Source organism: Apium graveolens, chromosome 1 (assembly GCF_009905375.1).
Source record: "Apium graveolens cultivar Ventura chromosome 1, ASM990537v1, whole genome shotgun sequence".
NCBI classification, from domain to species: Eukaryota; Viridiplantae; Streptophyta; class Magnoliopsida; order Apiales; family Apiaceae; genus Apium; species Apium graveolens.
Window position 1 is genome coordinate 205,363,398 of NC_133647.1, and position 18,157 is coordinate 205,381,554.

General features: G+C 33.7%; 1 protein-coding gene across 1 annotated transcript; it reads right to left on the reverse strand.

The window, feature by feature from the left end:
- Nucleotides 1-8,738: 8,738 nt before the first annotated feature.
- Nucleotides 8,739-9,311, reverse strand: LOC141718322 (uncharacterized). The gene has a single exon (XM_074520707.1). The coding sequence runs from the start codon at nt 9,309-9,311 to the stop codon at nt 8,739-8,741; it is 573 nt and encodes a 190-aa protein (XP_074376808.1).
- Between the last annotated feature and the right edge of the window lie 8,846 nt (nt 9,312-18,157).

An 18,157-nucleotide genomic window follows, 5' to 3' on the forward strand; every position in this document is an offset into this window, starting at 1 on the left:
ACTGGTTTTGACCAAACAGCAGGTTTGATTTGCTCAACTTTGTTAGAAGGAAATATAAACAAAATAAAGATATGAAATAACATTGAGTATCATGCTTGGCATGATTCAAGGACCCCTGCACTGTGCAAGATCTTTTTTTGTCTTTTAGTTCTTTTCTGTTTGATGTATCTTGTTCATTAACAATTGTAGTTCTTCATTGAACATCACAACTTCACCTGATTATGTTTTCGTACTAGGTGCTACAAGTTTCAATGCTAGATCATACAAGCACACATACATACTTAAATGACATTTTCCTAGGTTTTGGGAGAGTCGGTAACTTTACAATTTTACTCTGTTAAAACTGCTCAGCTTCTGGTATTTCAACAAGTTATAAGAACATGAACATTTTTGTGACATGATTAAAGAGTATTTAGACGAGAAGGCGATATTTTAATCTCCAATGCTCTGTTAAACCATTAAGATCATGCTAGCAACAAATACCTTGCTACACAGTTTTCAGTTGGTTAGTTACCCTCTGTTCAAATCGAATATGCCATCAATTTCAGCTAACTACCATTACCTGAACTTTTTGTTGTTCTATAACAAACTTCACAAAAAAAAAGAAAAGTTATATTGCCGACAACGACTTAAGACCCTTCAACCAGCTTGCTGACAAAGCAGAGCATAAATTTTCTACCAAATCTTATCTTAACAATTCATGCCTCGTCACGTTTGTCACATAGATGAGCCAAAGATGAGTCATGCAACAAAAAGTTAAATAACACTAACATTGTTATTGACCTTATAAATACCATGTAAGACGCTTTGTTGTAATCCATCCTACTACGTGCATCACAAAGCAAGTATCATTCAACCAGAGGGTTAGAGAGAATCAAGCAATTTACATTCATCAGAGTTCAGATATGAAGAGCCAGATTTCAGACAAGTTATTGGATTTCCGATCAGCTCAACAGCATTTGCTGCTGAGATGCTTCCAGAAGGAATTTTATGTATCAGTTGCAATCAGTATTATGCATCTTTGAAATTTAGACAGAGTAAGTATCTATTTCTTTGTCACACGAAATATATAAAGGTTAGCAAAAGAAGTTTAAAACAACAATCTATATGACAAGGCGCGCCCGAATGGTTGAGGCGCCCAAATACATGATGAAAGGTATAAAATTAGATAAAACTATAAGATAAATCACAATGCAGAAAAATGAAAGAGTATCAAAAACATAGTCGTACAACTTTGCACAGCATCAAAAGAGGGCTGGCTCCTCAATGTATTAAGAAAAGATGACAAATCAGGGCGCGCCTTAATTTTCATCAGTTGGAGGAATGGATTGGAGAGGGATTAATGGGTCAGCTTCAGGTGCGTCCTTCTAGGGCTCGTCCGAAGGCACACCCCAGGTTTCTCTAAGCCAAGCTCGACCCTTTTTTCTCGAATCTCCTTGGAAAATTCCCTTTTGAATTCATCCATTTCAGCTGCAGTCTCTTCACCAAACTTCTCGAAAGTGTACTCAGGATCATTCACCGCGAATCCAATCCTTTAAAAATGAAAACCATTGGCGATAGCATCATCTGTTATGATCCTCATCTCCTCCAACCAACCATTCATCTCTTAATCCTAAAGGTATTCAATCCTTGCCTTGCCTTCAGCTAACTCGACATGAAGAGATTCTGCCTTTATGTTGGCAATCTCCAGCAAAGAAGATGAATTTGCAACTTCACCCTTGAGGAAAGCTATCTCAGAATCCTTGGCCTTGATATCCTTGGCATGAAGAAAGTCTTTATCCTTCAGAGTATTTTTTAGAATGTTGTTATCCCTTTAAAGCCTTTCAAGGCGTGCCTTCTCCTCCAACAGCTTGTCCACCACCTGGTTGGAATGAATAAACAACTGGCAAGATGCCTTAATAGAAGCTCTAGTGGCGTCCTCCAAACTCATTGCCTGCAATTTCTCCACTTCTTCATCTGAAACATGAAGAAAGCCAATGGGGCCAAGGTAATTCAAAGTTGCAGAGGATTCGGAGGGCGCGCCGTCAGTCCTTGTCCTTTTTGGTGCGGCTTGCCTTTCGGTCAGATCAATCACCGACTTTTTTGGAACATGAGTAGTTTGAAGGACAGGGGTAGGATCAGGGATGGAAGTTGGAACCTTAGGAGCATCTCTCTTTGGCTTTGTCTTAGGCTTGTCGCTTGGACGTGCCCCGAATGATTTAGGAATCTTGGGAGGAGCTATTTTTGTACAGGAAAAATGATAACAATTAGTAAAGATGAAATAATGACAGGGCGTGCCCTAATGAAGTCGCTAATAAGGATTTAAAATGTACAGAGATGCAGCTAAGACAAAAGGGAATACATAATGTAAAGCAAGTAGTTAGAGGTATAAGGCGTGCCTTAAAAAAGTAATGATGTTTCAACAGTATGTAGATAACTAGAAGTGTTATGTGGAATAAATTTTGCGATAAAACAACAAAGATGCACCAATAACATAAGGCGGGCCATGTAGAACTTGAGTGGTCAAACCTGAGGGAATTTCCACTTGAAAGGAGTTGTCTTCCATCTTATAATCCTCTTCATCACCTTCTTCATCACTGTCCAAGTCGACAACACGAGAGACAGGAACACCTTTCCTAAATCTGATAAATTTGCACTTCACTCTTGGACATAAAGAATTCCCACGCGCATCAGATTGGTCCTAGTGACCAATGTCTTCAGATTCCATCTTTCGACTGCTCTAAGGAGGGCATCTGCTTATTTTTTGGGCTCTCCCTCAAGTGTCTTCGTCATTGGTTTGGTTGGATAAATATGATTTTATGTGGAGTAAGGAGTAAATACAAACTTTGAAGAAGAAAACTAAGAAGGTGTGTCCCTACTTGGAGATGTGTTGAATCTGATTCTCATTCTGGGAATATCGTATAGATTGAAAAAATTCTCCTTCCAGCCTTTCTCATGACTAAGCTTTCCTAAAGAGAAGTCTTTCTTATTGTGCTGCTTGTCTGCGACCAGATAATAATATCCATGATCGGATTTCCTCAGGCTGAAAAATGGCTAACCTCATCCATCGAGGGTTTAGGGAAGCCCAAATATGTGTAGAGAATGAATAGGGCGAGGACGAATTTATAATTGTTGGGAGAAAGTTGGAGAAAGTTTATAGGGATGTAAGGGCACACCCACACCTAGTAAAACCAGCTTAGGACTGGTGACCATTCTAGGGATCCTGAAATTTCTCCCATAGTTGAAAATGTGGGGGCGCATCATGCTGAGAGGGCGCGCCCAAATTCTTTCCATATCATAAAACTCCATTAGTTGCTCATCGGAGCAAGCTGAGGGTAGGCCTACACAAAAAAGCTTCCCATGTTCTTTCCTAAAACGTTTCTTCACAGCTTCACTGCATGGCTCGAACTCATCCCAGTCAAAGTCTAACTCATTTTCGGAGACTTCCCAATGTTGGAAAGGAATTGGAGAAGGTTCAGGGGAGGTAGAAAACTGAAGGGTGTCTTCATCAAAGAAATTCATTTCGTCAAGAAGGGGCGATATATTCTTTTCAGGCGCGCCCTCAGGAATAGGAGAGGTATGCGCGTCCTGAGATTTTTGGGGAGAAAGGCTTGGAGAAACAGCCCTGTAGGAGACTTTGTATGGTCCTGCACCATCGTTAACACCAATCTCGATGCCCATATACCTGTCCGTATTCAGGCTCTCCAACCAGTCGTCATCATCTAAGTCTGTGTTAGCAGGGATTGGAGATATATCTTTTTGGATTAGCTTTTGTTTACCCCTTCTCTGATTTAGAGGGACTTGGTCTTGAGAGTCGGTTGATGATTCTGTCATTATATCGCTAACTTTAAATTCCTGAATAAGGCGCACCTCTTGCTCCAAGAAGTGGGGAGTTCTGTGCGCATCTGGGAAGTCTGGTTTGAAGGAAATGGGAGGAGGAGAGTAGATCCCTAACTTGGTGCAAAAATTCTTAAAAGGATGAAAAGGAGAGGACGCGTCCTCGTCTTCCAGCTGTCAAGAAAACCAAAAAAATATTGAGGGCGCACCCAATTCGAAAGAATGAGAGAAGAAAATATAGAGGAAGATAAATAACAAGTGGAGGGTTTGGGAAGATAGTATTCATTGTGTTAAGGGTGACATATGTTAACCTCTACTTAATGCGCGTCCTATGCTACGAAGGCACGTCATGTTAAGGGAAAAACCTATGAAGCCTAGTATCAAGATTAAAGGATAAGAAATTGAAAGATTATAGGCCAATATAGGTGTGCCTTATGTAACGCCCTCCAGACCCGGGGTATAAGTCTAGGGGTTACTCCCTAATCACCACACATGTACAATCTGATTAACAAATAATAAAGAATTATATCTAACCCCTTTATCACTATCCAGGATCTTTTTAGGTTGAAGTATGAAAACAAGAACCACTAACTACTTTATTACAAATCAAATTTAAAATCTCACAAACTCTCTTTATTACAAACCATTGTCTAACCAGTTTTAAACTAAGATTATCTTTTATTCAATTACACACATTAACTATCTACACTCCACCTGTTCGGGCAACTCAAATCTTTCTTCCTGGATTGGGATCAACACCTTGGGTATGCGAGGATCCCGAGGCTTGACCCGCTTCTTTACCACTCGAGTCCTGATGTGTTTCATATTCCTTCTGAACTAAAAACAATAAGGTGAATAATAATAAAAATGGGGTGAGCCAAAAATTGATCAACAAGTCCACAAAATATAAACAGTGGTAAAGCAGTTTAAGTAAATCAGTAACCTAGGTATATCTATAAAGATATAACCCCACGAGAATAGAAAGAAGGCCAATACTGGCGAGTACAACGAACTAACTCGACACAAGTTCGCATATATACCCTGCTGATCAGCCAGGATACAGTACATATTTATATCTCACTATATAGATCCAGTCGGGCACCCAGGCACTACGGCCCATATCAAGGATCAGGTTATGTCCCGGTCCTTAGGATTCAGTGAAGCTTAATCCCCAAAAGTATCATTATCCAGTGCTTGAAGTAGCAACCGGAACAATCAGTATGCTTTGATATATTCCAAACACCAGAATATATCAATATTTATAAATAAAAATTTGAATTAAGAAATTGAAATGAAATAGAAACAATAATCAAAAGAGTTCAAGCGTAATATGAATTTGAAGAAATTTCACTATTCTGAGAGTATAATAGGGGAAAAACTTGCCTTCTCTGCGACTCACTGCAAGTATATCACTTTCTTCTATTACCAATTTGATCTACCTTGCTGACTTAGCTTCTGTTAGAGAAAGAGAATGATTTAAACATCTCGTACTTCAATTGCGTCTCAAATCGATATCATATCGTTCTTATTGTCTACCCATGCGCTTATGACTGACTCGTATATCATATATGAACAATCAAGACTCGATTATCCACATAATACACACATAGCACACAAGCACGTAATCATTTTTATAGTTAGAATAATTTTTAGAACCAAAATCTACTCGCTGATCGATCAATTGATCATTATCTGACTCGTTTCCTATTTTCGGAATTTTTCGGACTCGTCTCGGCACGCAATTCGGTTGATAATCAAACAACTAACAAGGTCAACTAATTTCTAGGAGAAATTAGGTTTTAATAATATTTTTAATAAAAATAATTTATTTTTCCGAGAAAAAGGGCTTTCGTTTCGTTCGAATCAGACTAACGGTTAAATTATCATTAAATAAATACAGATAAATCAATTTATTATCCAATATAAATAATTATTACTAATTATTGAACCCTAAAAAAATTTTGAATAATTATTTAAGAAAAATCAAAATTAAAAATAATTTTTTTATAATTTTTGGAATTAAAATGAATTTCCAGAATCCGGCGAGTTCCCTGGACTCTGGCCATGTTCCGATAAGCCTTAAATCTTCACCGTTTGAGGTGATTTTTGTGTGGTTTCCATTGCAAATCTGTTCAACAAAATCATCCATATAACAATTTCTCCGGCCAAAATCGATCGAACACCGACCTAAACTCCGGCCAAAATCCTATCTTTTGATTCTGTAAATGAAACTTAACGTTCTATAGTGCAAATCAAAGCTAAGAACACATACAAACTAACCCCTAACCTATCAGGAATCAAATGTTCACAGAAATTATCGAGTTGTAATTTGAAAATTCGGTATAAACCCTAACAATCGAATATGACTATCCAGGTATCGTTTGTTCAATTAAACACCATAAATAAACTGTAAATTATCTCAGGAAGCTATATCAATCATCAAAACATCATTATAACCCTAGAATCAAAAATCCCTAATTCGAACATAAATCCTAGAAATCAAAAAATCAAAAACGATGTATTAAAACATGAAATTGATATCAAAAACATGAAGAATGGATCAAAACCTTCGATTTGGTTACTGGAACAGTTGATTTGATGTTGTATTCAGTCCAAAAGCAACGATTAATTCTTCGACCCGACCCTGTTCTTCATAACCCGGTTTTCAGAGAATTTGGGTATTTTTTGATTTTTTAATAATTAATTAATTAAAATTATAAAATAATTTGGCTATTTATGGAAGTAAAATTAATTCTCCTGATTAAAATTAAGGCCCTAATTCTAAACATTTTAAAATTAATAGGCCCCTAATTTTATAATTTTTGAGTATTAAAATTTAATTATTAAATATTTTATATATACAATATATATGCCAAAATATCCTAAAAATTGTGAATAATTAACAAATACAAAGAAATAATATAAATAAAAGTCCTATAATTTTATAAAAATAAAAATGTGATTTTTGTGGGGTTTTTAACACCCAGTGAGGCCCGGAAAAGTCATTTTTCGCGAAACGAGAAAATTTGTAATTTATCTAGATGTTCTAAATAATGCGATGGTAAAAGCTGTTTGATGAAAAATAAGACCCATTATTTTACTTGAAATATCTGCCTTAAAATCATGATTCGGGTCGTAAAACTTTTGAAATGAAAGCTACCAATGCAGAATAAAATATCTGAAAAAATACCTTAAAAATACCAGGATGACACATAATGCATGTAACACATAATAATTAGGGTTTGACAGTTAATTACACATAAATGACACATTAACACACATATCTTATTATAAATATGATATAATACAAACGTAATTTTCCCAGGCGTTACACCTTAAACACGCTATAGTAGCAATACTGGTAACAGAATGGGAGGACGCGCCTCATAATTAAATGTAAGGGCGCGCCATGGTCGGGTCTTGCGGAATGTACGTTTTTAAACCTAATTGAAGGTGAACGGTTAGGATTCCTAGAAACATGAAATTGAAAATTGAACTAAATGATTTTGGATCTAAAACAGCAAAGATTCAAAATTTACAAATATACATACACAGGTATATATACATAATTTCTTATACACTAAGAACAGTTAAAGAAGTCGAAAAGACAAAGTGACATGCAGTATAACATACATAATAAAACCAAAAAAGGAGAAAAACTTTACATTCCTTTTTAAGTGAAGAAGAGATTGATCAGAAAAAGCTGGGGAAATAGTGACCGAGAGAGAGGATTCCGAGCAATAAAATGGTATCGCCGGTGGTGGTGCTTTGAGAGAGTAAGAGGGAGGGTAAAAGTAAAATGTAAAAGAAAGGATGTGACTTGTATTTATAGCTGAAAAAGTGACAGCTGTTAAAATAAGTCACATCAATCACGTCAGGCACGATTTTGAAATAATTAGGGGAACCGTTTGAAAACTTTTAAAATTCTAGGACGCGCCATCTTAAAGGCGCGCCTCATATGGTTATCACAATAACTTGAAATTCTGAATGCAAAAATTTGAAACTCTAAAAAGGCATGCCATGTTTAGGGTGCGCCTAGTAAAATAGTTTTGGAAAGTTTGTTTATACAGATTTTGATAAGGATGGGAAAAAATTCCAGTCCCATTTTCAATGACATATGGAATTTGGGGAGTAGTTGTTATGCCCAAAAATTGGTATAAACAATATTCAGATTGAGATTGATTAAATAGTCAAAATTGGGGAAGAAACGGCTAAAATTAAGGAACAGATAAAGTTATGGAAAAAAAGTAGGCGCGCCCTGTGTGTAGGAAGGACGCGCCCTATAGTTTGATGGCTGATAAATAGGTTTATTTCAATGGACCCCATGTATAGTAGACTCCGTGGAGTGTTCTGTTTTCGCCATTTTTGCACACCATGTTGATTGTCCCTTTGCCCTCAATTTGTACTCGAGATCCATCACCAAACTTCACATGTCCTCGTAGTGTCTTGTCCAACTTTTCAATTTTTTCACGACACCCGGTCATGTGGTTACTTGCTCCGTTATCGAGATACCACATATTATCTGCTTCCTCCTTTATGTTCGATTTTGATCCTTCACTGAGCAAAATCACACCGTTTGTTGTTTCATTACTTATTGTCATTAGGAGAGCAGGTTCATCATCAGCTGTTTGTGACAAATGCACTTTTCCGCGATGCACTTTGTCCCTCTTCGGTTTTCTACATTCGGCAGCGAAATGCCCATATGCTCCACAGTTGAAACACTTTATTTTACTTCGATCAATTCTGTCACGACCTCCCTGATTATCCCGTCCATGAAAACCGTTTCCACCTCGATTAGATATTTGCAGCCATTCTTCACGTGTAAGCAGAAGCTTCCCACTACTGGCTTCATATTTTGACCATTCTTCCTCAGTCATGAGTAGTTGTTGCCCTTCTTTGCTCTCACCTTGTCCTGAAAGATGTTATTCATGAGCCTTCAATGAGCCAATTACCTCCACTATAGACATTGTTTCTAAATTGCCAAATTGCTCAAGTGTTGAGGTAATTTGTAGAAACTTTGTTGGAACTGCCCGTAGGATTTTCTTCATAACGTACTTCTCTCCAATTGATTCTCCAAGTGCCCTGATCTTCGCAACCCAGCCATTCAATTTAAAACAAAAGTCATCCAATTGCTCCGTCTCATTCATCTTCAGCGACTCAAACTCCGCCTTGAGAGTTTGGGCCTTAAATTTCTTCACCCTATCAGCACCTAAAGACGTTGTTTTAATGGCTGGCCAGACTTGTTTGGCAGTTGTACGCTCCGCTAGTTTCAACAGCAGTTCTTCTGAGATTTCCTGGTAGATCATCGTCATAGCACGTTTATCCGCCTTGTCCTCGATGGGTGCTTTTGGGTCCTTGGGCTCTACTGCTTCCCACACGTTATATGCCTGCAAATATACTTTCATTTTCATAGCCCAGGCAGTATAATTTATTTTTGTTAGCATTGGGTAGCTAAGCCCAATTTGCCTGTCTTTGCCCTTGCTTGAATCTGCCATTGTTGTGTCTCGATAGTACGTTTCTCTAACTGTTTATAGTGCTCTGATACCAGATGTTAGAAAGTAAAGATAATTGTTTAGAAATGCAACTAGGATTACAGAATGAAACAGGAAGAATTACACGATAAATAAAGAAAGCAGCTAACATCCATAACTCCTACAAACCAGGTCACACTCTTGTTTTATCTCCATGAACACCAAACTGACTATAACTACTTCAACATATACACGTTAGTTTATTCAAAACATTATTAAATAAAACAAACAAATAGAACATGTTTAGAATTAAACTCAACAACAAGTACACGATAATAAGTTGCTGCTTTCCAAGTTCTAACAGAGTATTTTTTTTAAAAGACGATTCTACTACCAAAATAGCTCACTGATAGTTTTTCTACTCCTAATAGCAACTGCAATACAAATGTAATGTTGCTTATTTTTAGTGGGATCCAACTTATATCATCTCAATAAAAAATGACCTTTCTAGAAAGTGACCAACTTATTCCAATGCTAAGACTCATTTGTCAGAAGTGCTACACCTTTATCATTCAACACTTGTGCCACCCGGTTCAAGTCTCATAGCTCCAATGCAAAATAAAAGAAAAATGAGGAGGCCGGATGTCTAGAGGCTCTCAAATGGGCAGCATTGGAGCTCGTACAGCACTCAATTGCTCAGCCCACTAATGCATGCTAACTTTTTTCCACTATCCACCTAACACAATTAAAAAGATGATTCTACTACCAAAGTAGCTCGCCCAGAATTTTTCTACTCCTATACTTGTAGCTGATATTCACCCTACTAAAAAAATTCTAAAAATTCTACAAAGGAATTAATCTTGAATAATGATATAAAAATTAAATTTATTTATAATATAATAATTTATAATTTAAAAATTAAATTTAATACTAAATGAGATAATCTTATATAAGTGTAGGGGCACAAATATATTGATATTAACATATGTAATCTACTTTTACTTTAAAAGAATAGTGTTAGTTTGTTTTTCGACTAATATTAAAATTTTATGATTGCTTAGAAATAAACTGAATTTTAAATTTCACCATTGTTTGTTAACTAAATTTAAATTAATTCAAATATTTATTAAATTATTATAAAGTAGGTTTTAGTTATCTTCTAAATCATTAACTTACTAATTATCAACTATAATTCATTTAATTTGGTGATTCCCACTTATTTTTAGCACATATGTTTTATATATTATTTTTTAAGAAATTTATCCAAATATCTAATAGACGGTAATACACCAATATATTCATTCTAGAAATTTATTTTAATTCAAATATTTATTAAATTATTATAAAGTAGGTTTTAGTTATCTTCTAAATCATTTATTTATTTGCTGATTCCCACTTATTTATAGCATCACATATTCTATTTTTTTAATTTTTAACAAATTTATCCAAAAATCTAATAGACAGTAACACACCAATACATTCATTCTAGAGACTCACTCTAGGGCCTTAACACAACTAGGTCACAGTCATTTTTCCCCTCTCTCAAAAAAAGACCTGGATAATGGAATGCAAGGCCATAAATATTGTTCATACATATATTTAGAGTCACTACATATGTCTCAATAAATGTCTGTTTTCAAGTTTAGAAACCACAACTAAAACTAATTGAAGATAGTAAGCTAATTGCTCACCACTCATTAGAGTTCTATAAGGTTAGAAGCTTTCCCAGAAAAGGATGATTGAAATAATACTCTGCATGCTAACCTTTTTCCACTATCCACCTAACACAATCACAAATACACGACAATAACTGCTGTTTTCCAAGTTCTGACAAAGTAACATTTTTTAAAAGATGATTTTACTACCAAAGCAGCTAACTGATAATTTTTCTACTCCTAATACCAACTACAATGCAAATGTCAGGTTGCGTATTTTCAGTGGGACCCAACTTATATCACCTGAACAAAAAATGGCATCTCTAGATAGTGAACAACTTATTCAAATGCTAAGACTCATTTGTCAGAAGTGTTATACCTTTAGCATTCAACACTTGTGCAAAGCGGTTCAATTCTCATAGCTCCAATATAAAATAAAAGAAAAATGAGGAGGTCGGATGTCTAAAGGCTCTCAAATGGGCTCAATTTCTCACCCCACTAATGCATGCTAACCTTTTTCCATTATCCACCTAATACAAACAAATACAGATCTATATCTGTGTGTATATAATGACAATAAATTGCTGCTTTCCAAGACATTTGATATTCACCCAACTAAAAAAATTCTAAAAAACTCTACAAAGGAATTAATCTTGAATAATGATATAAAAATTAAATTGATTTATAATTTAAGAAATTATATTTTAAAAATGAAATTTCATACTAATTAAGACAATCTTAGATAAGTTTAGGGGAACAAAGATATTGATATTAACATATGTAATCTACTTTTATGTTAAAAGAATAGTGTTAGTGTTTGGCCTGATATTAAAATTTTATGATTGCTTAGAAATTAACTCAATTTTAAATTTCACCATTGTTTTTTAACTAAATTTATTTTAATTCAAATATTTAATAAATTATTATAAAGTACGTTTTAGTTATCTTCTAAATTATTAATTTACTAATTATCAACTATAATTCATTTAATTTGCTGATTCCCACTTATTTTTAGCATCATATGTTTTATATATTATTTTTTAAGAAATTTATCCAAAAATCTAATATACCGCAATACACCAATATATTCATTCTAGAGACTCACTCTAGGGTCTTAACACAACTCAGTCACAACCATCTTTCCCCCTCTCTCAAAAAAAGATCTGGATAATGGAGTGCAAGGCCATAACTATTGTTCATGTGTGTCTTACAGTAAATGGGTGTTTTCAAGTTTAAAAGCCACTACTAAAAATAATTGAAGATAGTAAGCTAATTGCTCACCACTCATTCGAATTCTACAAGGTTAGAACCTTCCCTAGAAAAAGATGATTGAAATAATATTGCACATGTATTGCACCACTCAATTGCTCAGCCCAGCGATGCATGCATGCTAACTTTTTTCCACACCTAACACAAACAAGTACATGACAATAAGTTGATGTTTTCCAAATTGTGACACAGTAATTTTTTGAAAAGATGACTCTACTACCAAAGCACCTCACTGATAGTTTTTCTACTCCTAATAGCAACTGCAATACAAATGTCAGGTTGCCTATTTTTAGTGGGACCCAACTTATATCACCTCAACTAAAAAGAATGGCCTCTCTAAGTGTCCAACTTATTCCAATATTAAGACTCATTTATCAAAAGTGCTATACCTTTATCATTCAATACTTGTGCAACCCGGTTCAAATCTCATAGCTCCAATGGAAAATAAAAGAAAAATGAGTAGGCCCCATGTCTAAAGGCTCTCAAATGGGCAGCACTAGAGCTGCTGCACCACTTAATTGCTCAGCCCACTAGTGCATGCTAACTTTTTTCCACTATCCACCTAACACAAACAAATACAGATCTATGCCTGTGTATATATAATGACAATAAATTGGTACTTTACAGGACATAGTAATATTTTAAAAAGATGATTCTACTACCAAAGCAGCTCACCCAGAGTTTTTCTACTCCTATACGTGCAGCTGATATTCACCCTAATAAAAAAATTCTAAAAACTCTACAAAGGAATTAATCTTGAATAATGATATAATAATTAAATTTATTTATAATATAATATATTATATTTTAAAAATTAAATTTCATACTAAATAAGAGAATATTATATAAGTTTAGGGGAACAAAGATATTGATATTAACATATGTAATCTACTCTTAGGTTAAAAGAATAGTGTTAGTTAGTGTTTGGACTGATATTAAAATTTTATGATTGCTTATAAATTAACTGAATTTTAAATTTTACCATTGTTAGTTAACTAAATTTATTTTAATTCAAATATTTATTAAATTATTATAAAGTAGGTTTTAGTTATCTTATAAATCATTTATTTACTAATTATCAACTTTAATTCATTTATTTGTTGATTCCCACTTATTTTTAGCATCACATGTTCTATTTTTTTAATTTTTATCAAATTTATCCAAAAATCTAATAGACAGCAACACACCAATACATTCATTCTAGAGACTCACTCTAGGGCCTTAACACAACTGGGTCACAGCCATCTTTCCCCTCTCTCAAAAAAAGACCTGGATAATGGAAGGCAGGGCCATAAATATTGTTCATGCATATATTTAGAGTCACTACAAATGTCTTACAATAAATGTCTGTTTTCAAGTTTAGAAACCACAACTAAAAATAATTGAAGATAGTAAGCTAATTGCTCACCACTCATTAGAGTTCTATAAGGTTAGAACCTTCCCCAGAAAAGGATGATTGAAATAATACTGTGCATGCTAACTTTTTTCCACTATCCACCTAACACAATCACAAATACACCACAATAATTGCTGCTTTCCAAGTTGTGACAGAGTAATATTTTTTAAAAGATGATTTTACTACCAAAGCAGTTCACTGATAGTTTTTCTACTCCTAATAGCCACTGCAATACAAATGTTAGGTTGCCTATTTTTAGTGGGACCCAACTTATATCACCTCAACTAAAAATAATGGCCTCTCTAACTGTCCAACTTATTCTAATGTTAAGACTCATTTGTCAGAAGTGCTAAACCTTTATCATTCAATACTTGTGCAACCCGCTTCAAATCTCGTAGCTCCAATGCAAAATAAAAGAAAAATGACGAGGGCTGATGTCTAAAGGCTCTCAAATGGGCAGCACTGGAGGTGCTGCACCACTCAATTGCTCAGCCCACTAGTACATGCTAACTTTTTTTTCACTATCCACCCAATACAAACAAATACAGATCTATGTGGTGTATATATAATGACAATAAATTGGTACTTTACAAGACATAGTAATATTTTATAAAGATGATTCTACTACCAAAGCAGCTCAACCAGAGTTTTTCTACTCCTATACATGCAGCTGATATTCACCCTAATAAAAAAATTCTAAAAACTCTACAAAGGAATTAATCTTGAATAATGATATAATAATTAAATTTATTTATAATATAATATATTATATTTTAAAAATTAAATTTCATACTAAATAAGAGAATATTATATAAATTTAGGGGAACAAAGATATTGATATTAACATATGTAATCTACTCTTACGTTAAAAGAATAGTGTTAGTTAGTGTTTGGAGTGATATTAAAATTTTATGATTGCTTAGAAACTAACTGAATTTTAAATTTCACCATTGTTAGTTAACTAAATTTATTTTAATTCAAATATTTATTAAATTATTATAAAGTAGGTTTTAGTTATCTTCTAAATCATTTATTTACTAATTATCAACTTTAATTCATTTATTTGCTGATTCCCGCTTATTTTTAGCATCACATGTTCTATTTTTTTTAATTTTTAACAAATTTATCCAAAAATCTAATAGACAGCAACACACCAATACATTCATTCTAGAGACTCACTCTAGGGCCTTAACACAACTCGCTCACAGCCATCTTTCCCCTCTCTCAAAAAAAGACCTGGATAATGGAATGCAAGGTCATAAATATTGTTCATGCATATATTTAGAGTCACTACAGATGTCTTACAATAAATGTCTGTTTTCAAGTTAGAAACCACAACTAAAAATAATTGAAGATAGTAAGTTTATTGCTCACCACTCATTAGAGTTCTATAAAGTTAAAACCTTCCCCAGAAAAGGATGATTGAAATAATAATGTGCATGCTAACTTTTTTCCACTATCCACCTAACACAATCACAAATACACCACAATAATTGCTGCTTTCCAAGTTCTGACAAAGTAATATTTTTTAAAAGATGATTTTACTACCAAAGCAGTGATAATTTTTCTACTCCTAATAGCAACTACAATGCAAATATGAGGTTGCCTATTTTCAGTGGGACCCAACTTATATCACCTCAATAGAAAATGGCATATCTAGATAGTGAACAACTTATTCAAATGCTAAGACTTATTTGTCAGAAGTGTTAGACCTTTAGCATTCAGCACTTGTGCAACCCGGTTCAATTCTCATAGCACCAATGGAAAATAAAAGAAAAATGAGGAGGCCGGATGTCTAAAGGCTCTCAAATGGGAAGCACTGGAGCTGCTGCAGCACTCAATTGCTCACCCCACCAATGCATGCTAACCTTTTTCCATTATCCACCTAACACAAACAAATACAGATCTATATCTGTGTGTATATAATGACAATAAATTGCTGCTTTCCAAGACATTTGATATTCACCCTACTAAAAAAATTCTAAAAACTCTACAAAGGAATTAATCTTGAATAATGATATAAAAATTAAATTTATTTATAATATAATAAATTATATTTTAAAAATTAAATTTCATACTAAATAAGACAATCTTAGATAAGTTTAGGGGAACAAACATATTGATATTAACATATGTAATCTATTTTATGTTAAAAGAATAGTGTTAGTTAGTGTTTGGACTGATATTAAAATTTTATGATTGCTTAGAAATTAACTCAATTTTAAATTTCACCATTGTTTTTAACTAAATTTATTTTAATTCAAATATTTATTAAATTATTATAAAGTACGTTTTAGTTATCTTCTTAATCATTAATTTACTAATTATCAACTTTAATTCATTTAGTTTGCTGATTCCAACTTATTTTTAGCATCATATGTTTTATATATTATTTTTTAAGAAATTTACCCAAAAATCTAATATAGCCCAATACACCAATATATTCATTCTAGAGACTCACTCTAGGGTCCCCCCTCTCAAAAAAAGACCTGGATAATGGAGTGCAAGGCCATAACTATTGTTCATGCATGTCTTATAGTAAATGCGTGTTTTCAAGTTTAAAAGCTACTACTAAAAATAATTGAAGATAGTAAGCTAATTGCTCACCATTCATTCGAATTCTACAAGGTTAGAACCTTCCCTAGAAAAAGATGATTGAAATAATATTGCAGCTGTATTGCACCACTCAATTGCTCAGCCCACCGATGCATGCATGCTAACTTTTTCCACACCTAACACAAACAAGTACTTGAGAATAAGTTGATGCTTTCCAAATTGTGACACAGTAATTTTTTGAAAAGATGACTCTACTACCAAATCAGTGTTTCTAATCCTAATAGCAACTGCAATACAAATGTTAGGTTGCCTATTTTTAGTGGGACCCAACTTATATCACCTCAACCAAAAATAATGGCCTCTCTAACTGTCCAACTTATTCCAATGTTAAGACTCATTTGTCAGAAGTGATATACCTTTATCATTCAATACTTGTGCAACCCGGTTCAAATCTCATAGCTCCAATGCAAAATAAAAGAAAAATGACCAGGCGCGATGTCTAAAGGCTCTCAAATGGGCAGCACTGGAGCTGCTGCACCACTCAATTGCTCAGCCCACTAGTTCATGCTAACTTTTTTTCACTATCCACCTAACACAAATAAATACAGATCTATGTCTGTGTATATATAATGACAATAAATTGGTACTTTACAAGACATAGTAATATTTTAAAAAGATAATTCTACTACCAAAGCAGCTCACCCAGAGTTTTTCTACTCCTATACGTGCAGCTGATATTCACCCTAATAAAAAATTCTAAAAACTCTAGAAAGGAATTAATCTTGAATAATGATATAATAATTAAATTTATTTATAATATAATATATTATATTTTAAAAATTAAATTTCATACTAAATAAGAGAATATTATATAAGTTTAGGGGAACAAAGATATTGATATTAACATATGTAATCTACTCTTACGTTAAAAGAATAGTGTTAGTTAGTGTTTGGACTGATATTAAAATTTTATGATTGCTTAGAAATTAACTGAATTTTAAATTTCACCATTGTTAGTTAACTAAATTTATTTTAATTCAAATATTTATTAAATTATTATAAAGTAGGTTTTAGTTATCTTATAAATCATTTATTTACTAATTATCAACTTTAATTCATTTATTTGTTGATTCCCACTTATTTTTAGCATCACATGTTCTATTTTTTTAATTTTTAACAAATTTATCCAAAAATCTAATAGACAGCAACACACCAATACATTCATTCTAGAGACTCACTCTAGGGCCTTAACACAACTCGGTCACAGCCATCTTTCCCCTCTCTCAAAAAAAGACCTGGATAATGGAATGCAAGGCCATAAATATTGTTCATGCATATATTTAGAGTCACTACAGATGTCTTACAATAAATGTCTGTTTTCAAGTTTAGAAACCACAACTAAAAATAATTGAAGATAGTAAGCTAATTGCTCACCACTCATTAGAGTTCTATAAGGTTAGAACCTTCCCCACAAAAGGAAGATTGAAATAATACTGTGCATGCTAACTTTTTTCCACTATCCAACTAACACAATCACAAATACACCACAATAATTGCTTCTTTCCAAGTTCTGACAGAGTAATATTTTTTAAAAGATGATTTTACTACCAAAGCAGTTGACTGATAGTTTTTCTACTCCTAATAGCAACTGCAATACAAATGTTAGGTTGCCTATTTTTAGTGGGACCCAACTTATATCACCTCAACTAAAAATAATGGCCTCTCTAACTGTCCAACTTATTCCAATATTAAGACTCATTTGTCAGAAGTGCTATACCTTTATCATTCAATACTTGTGCAACCCGTTCAAATCTCATAGCTCCAATGCAAAATAAAAGAAAAATGACCAGGCCTGATGTCTAAAGGCTCTCAAATGGGCAGCACTGGAGGTGCTGCACCACTCAATTGCTCAGCCCACTAGTGCATGCTAACTTTTTTTCACTATCCACCTAACACAAACAAATACAGATCTATGTTGTGTATATATAATGATA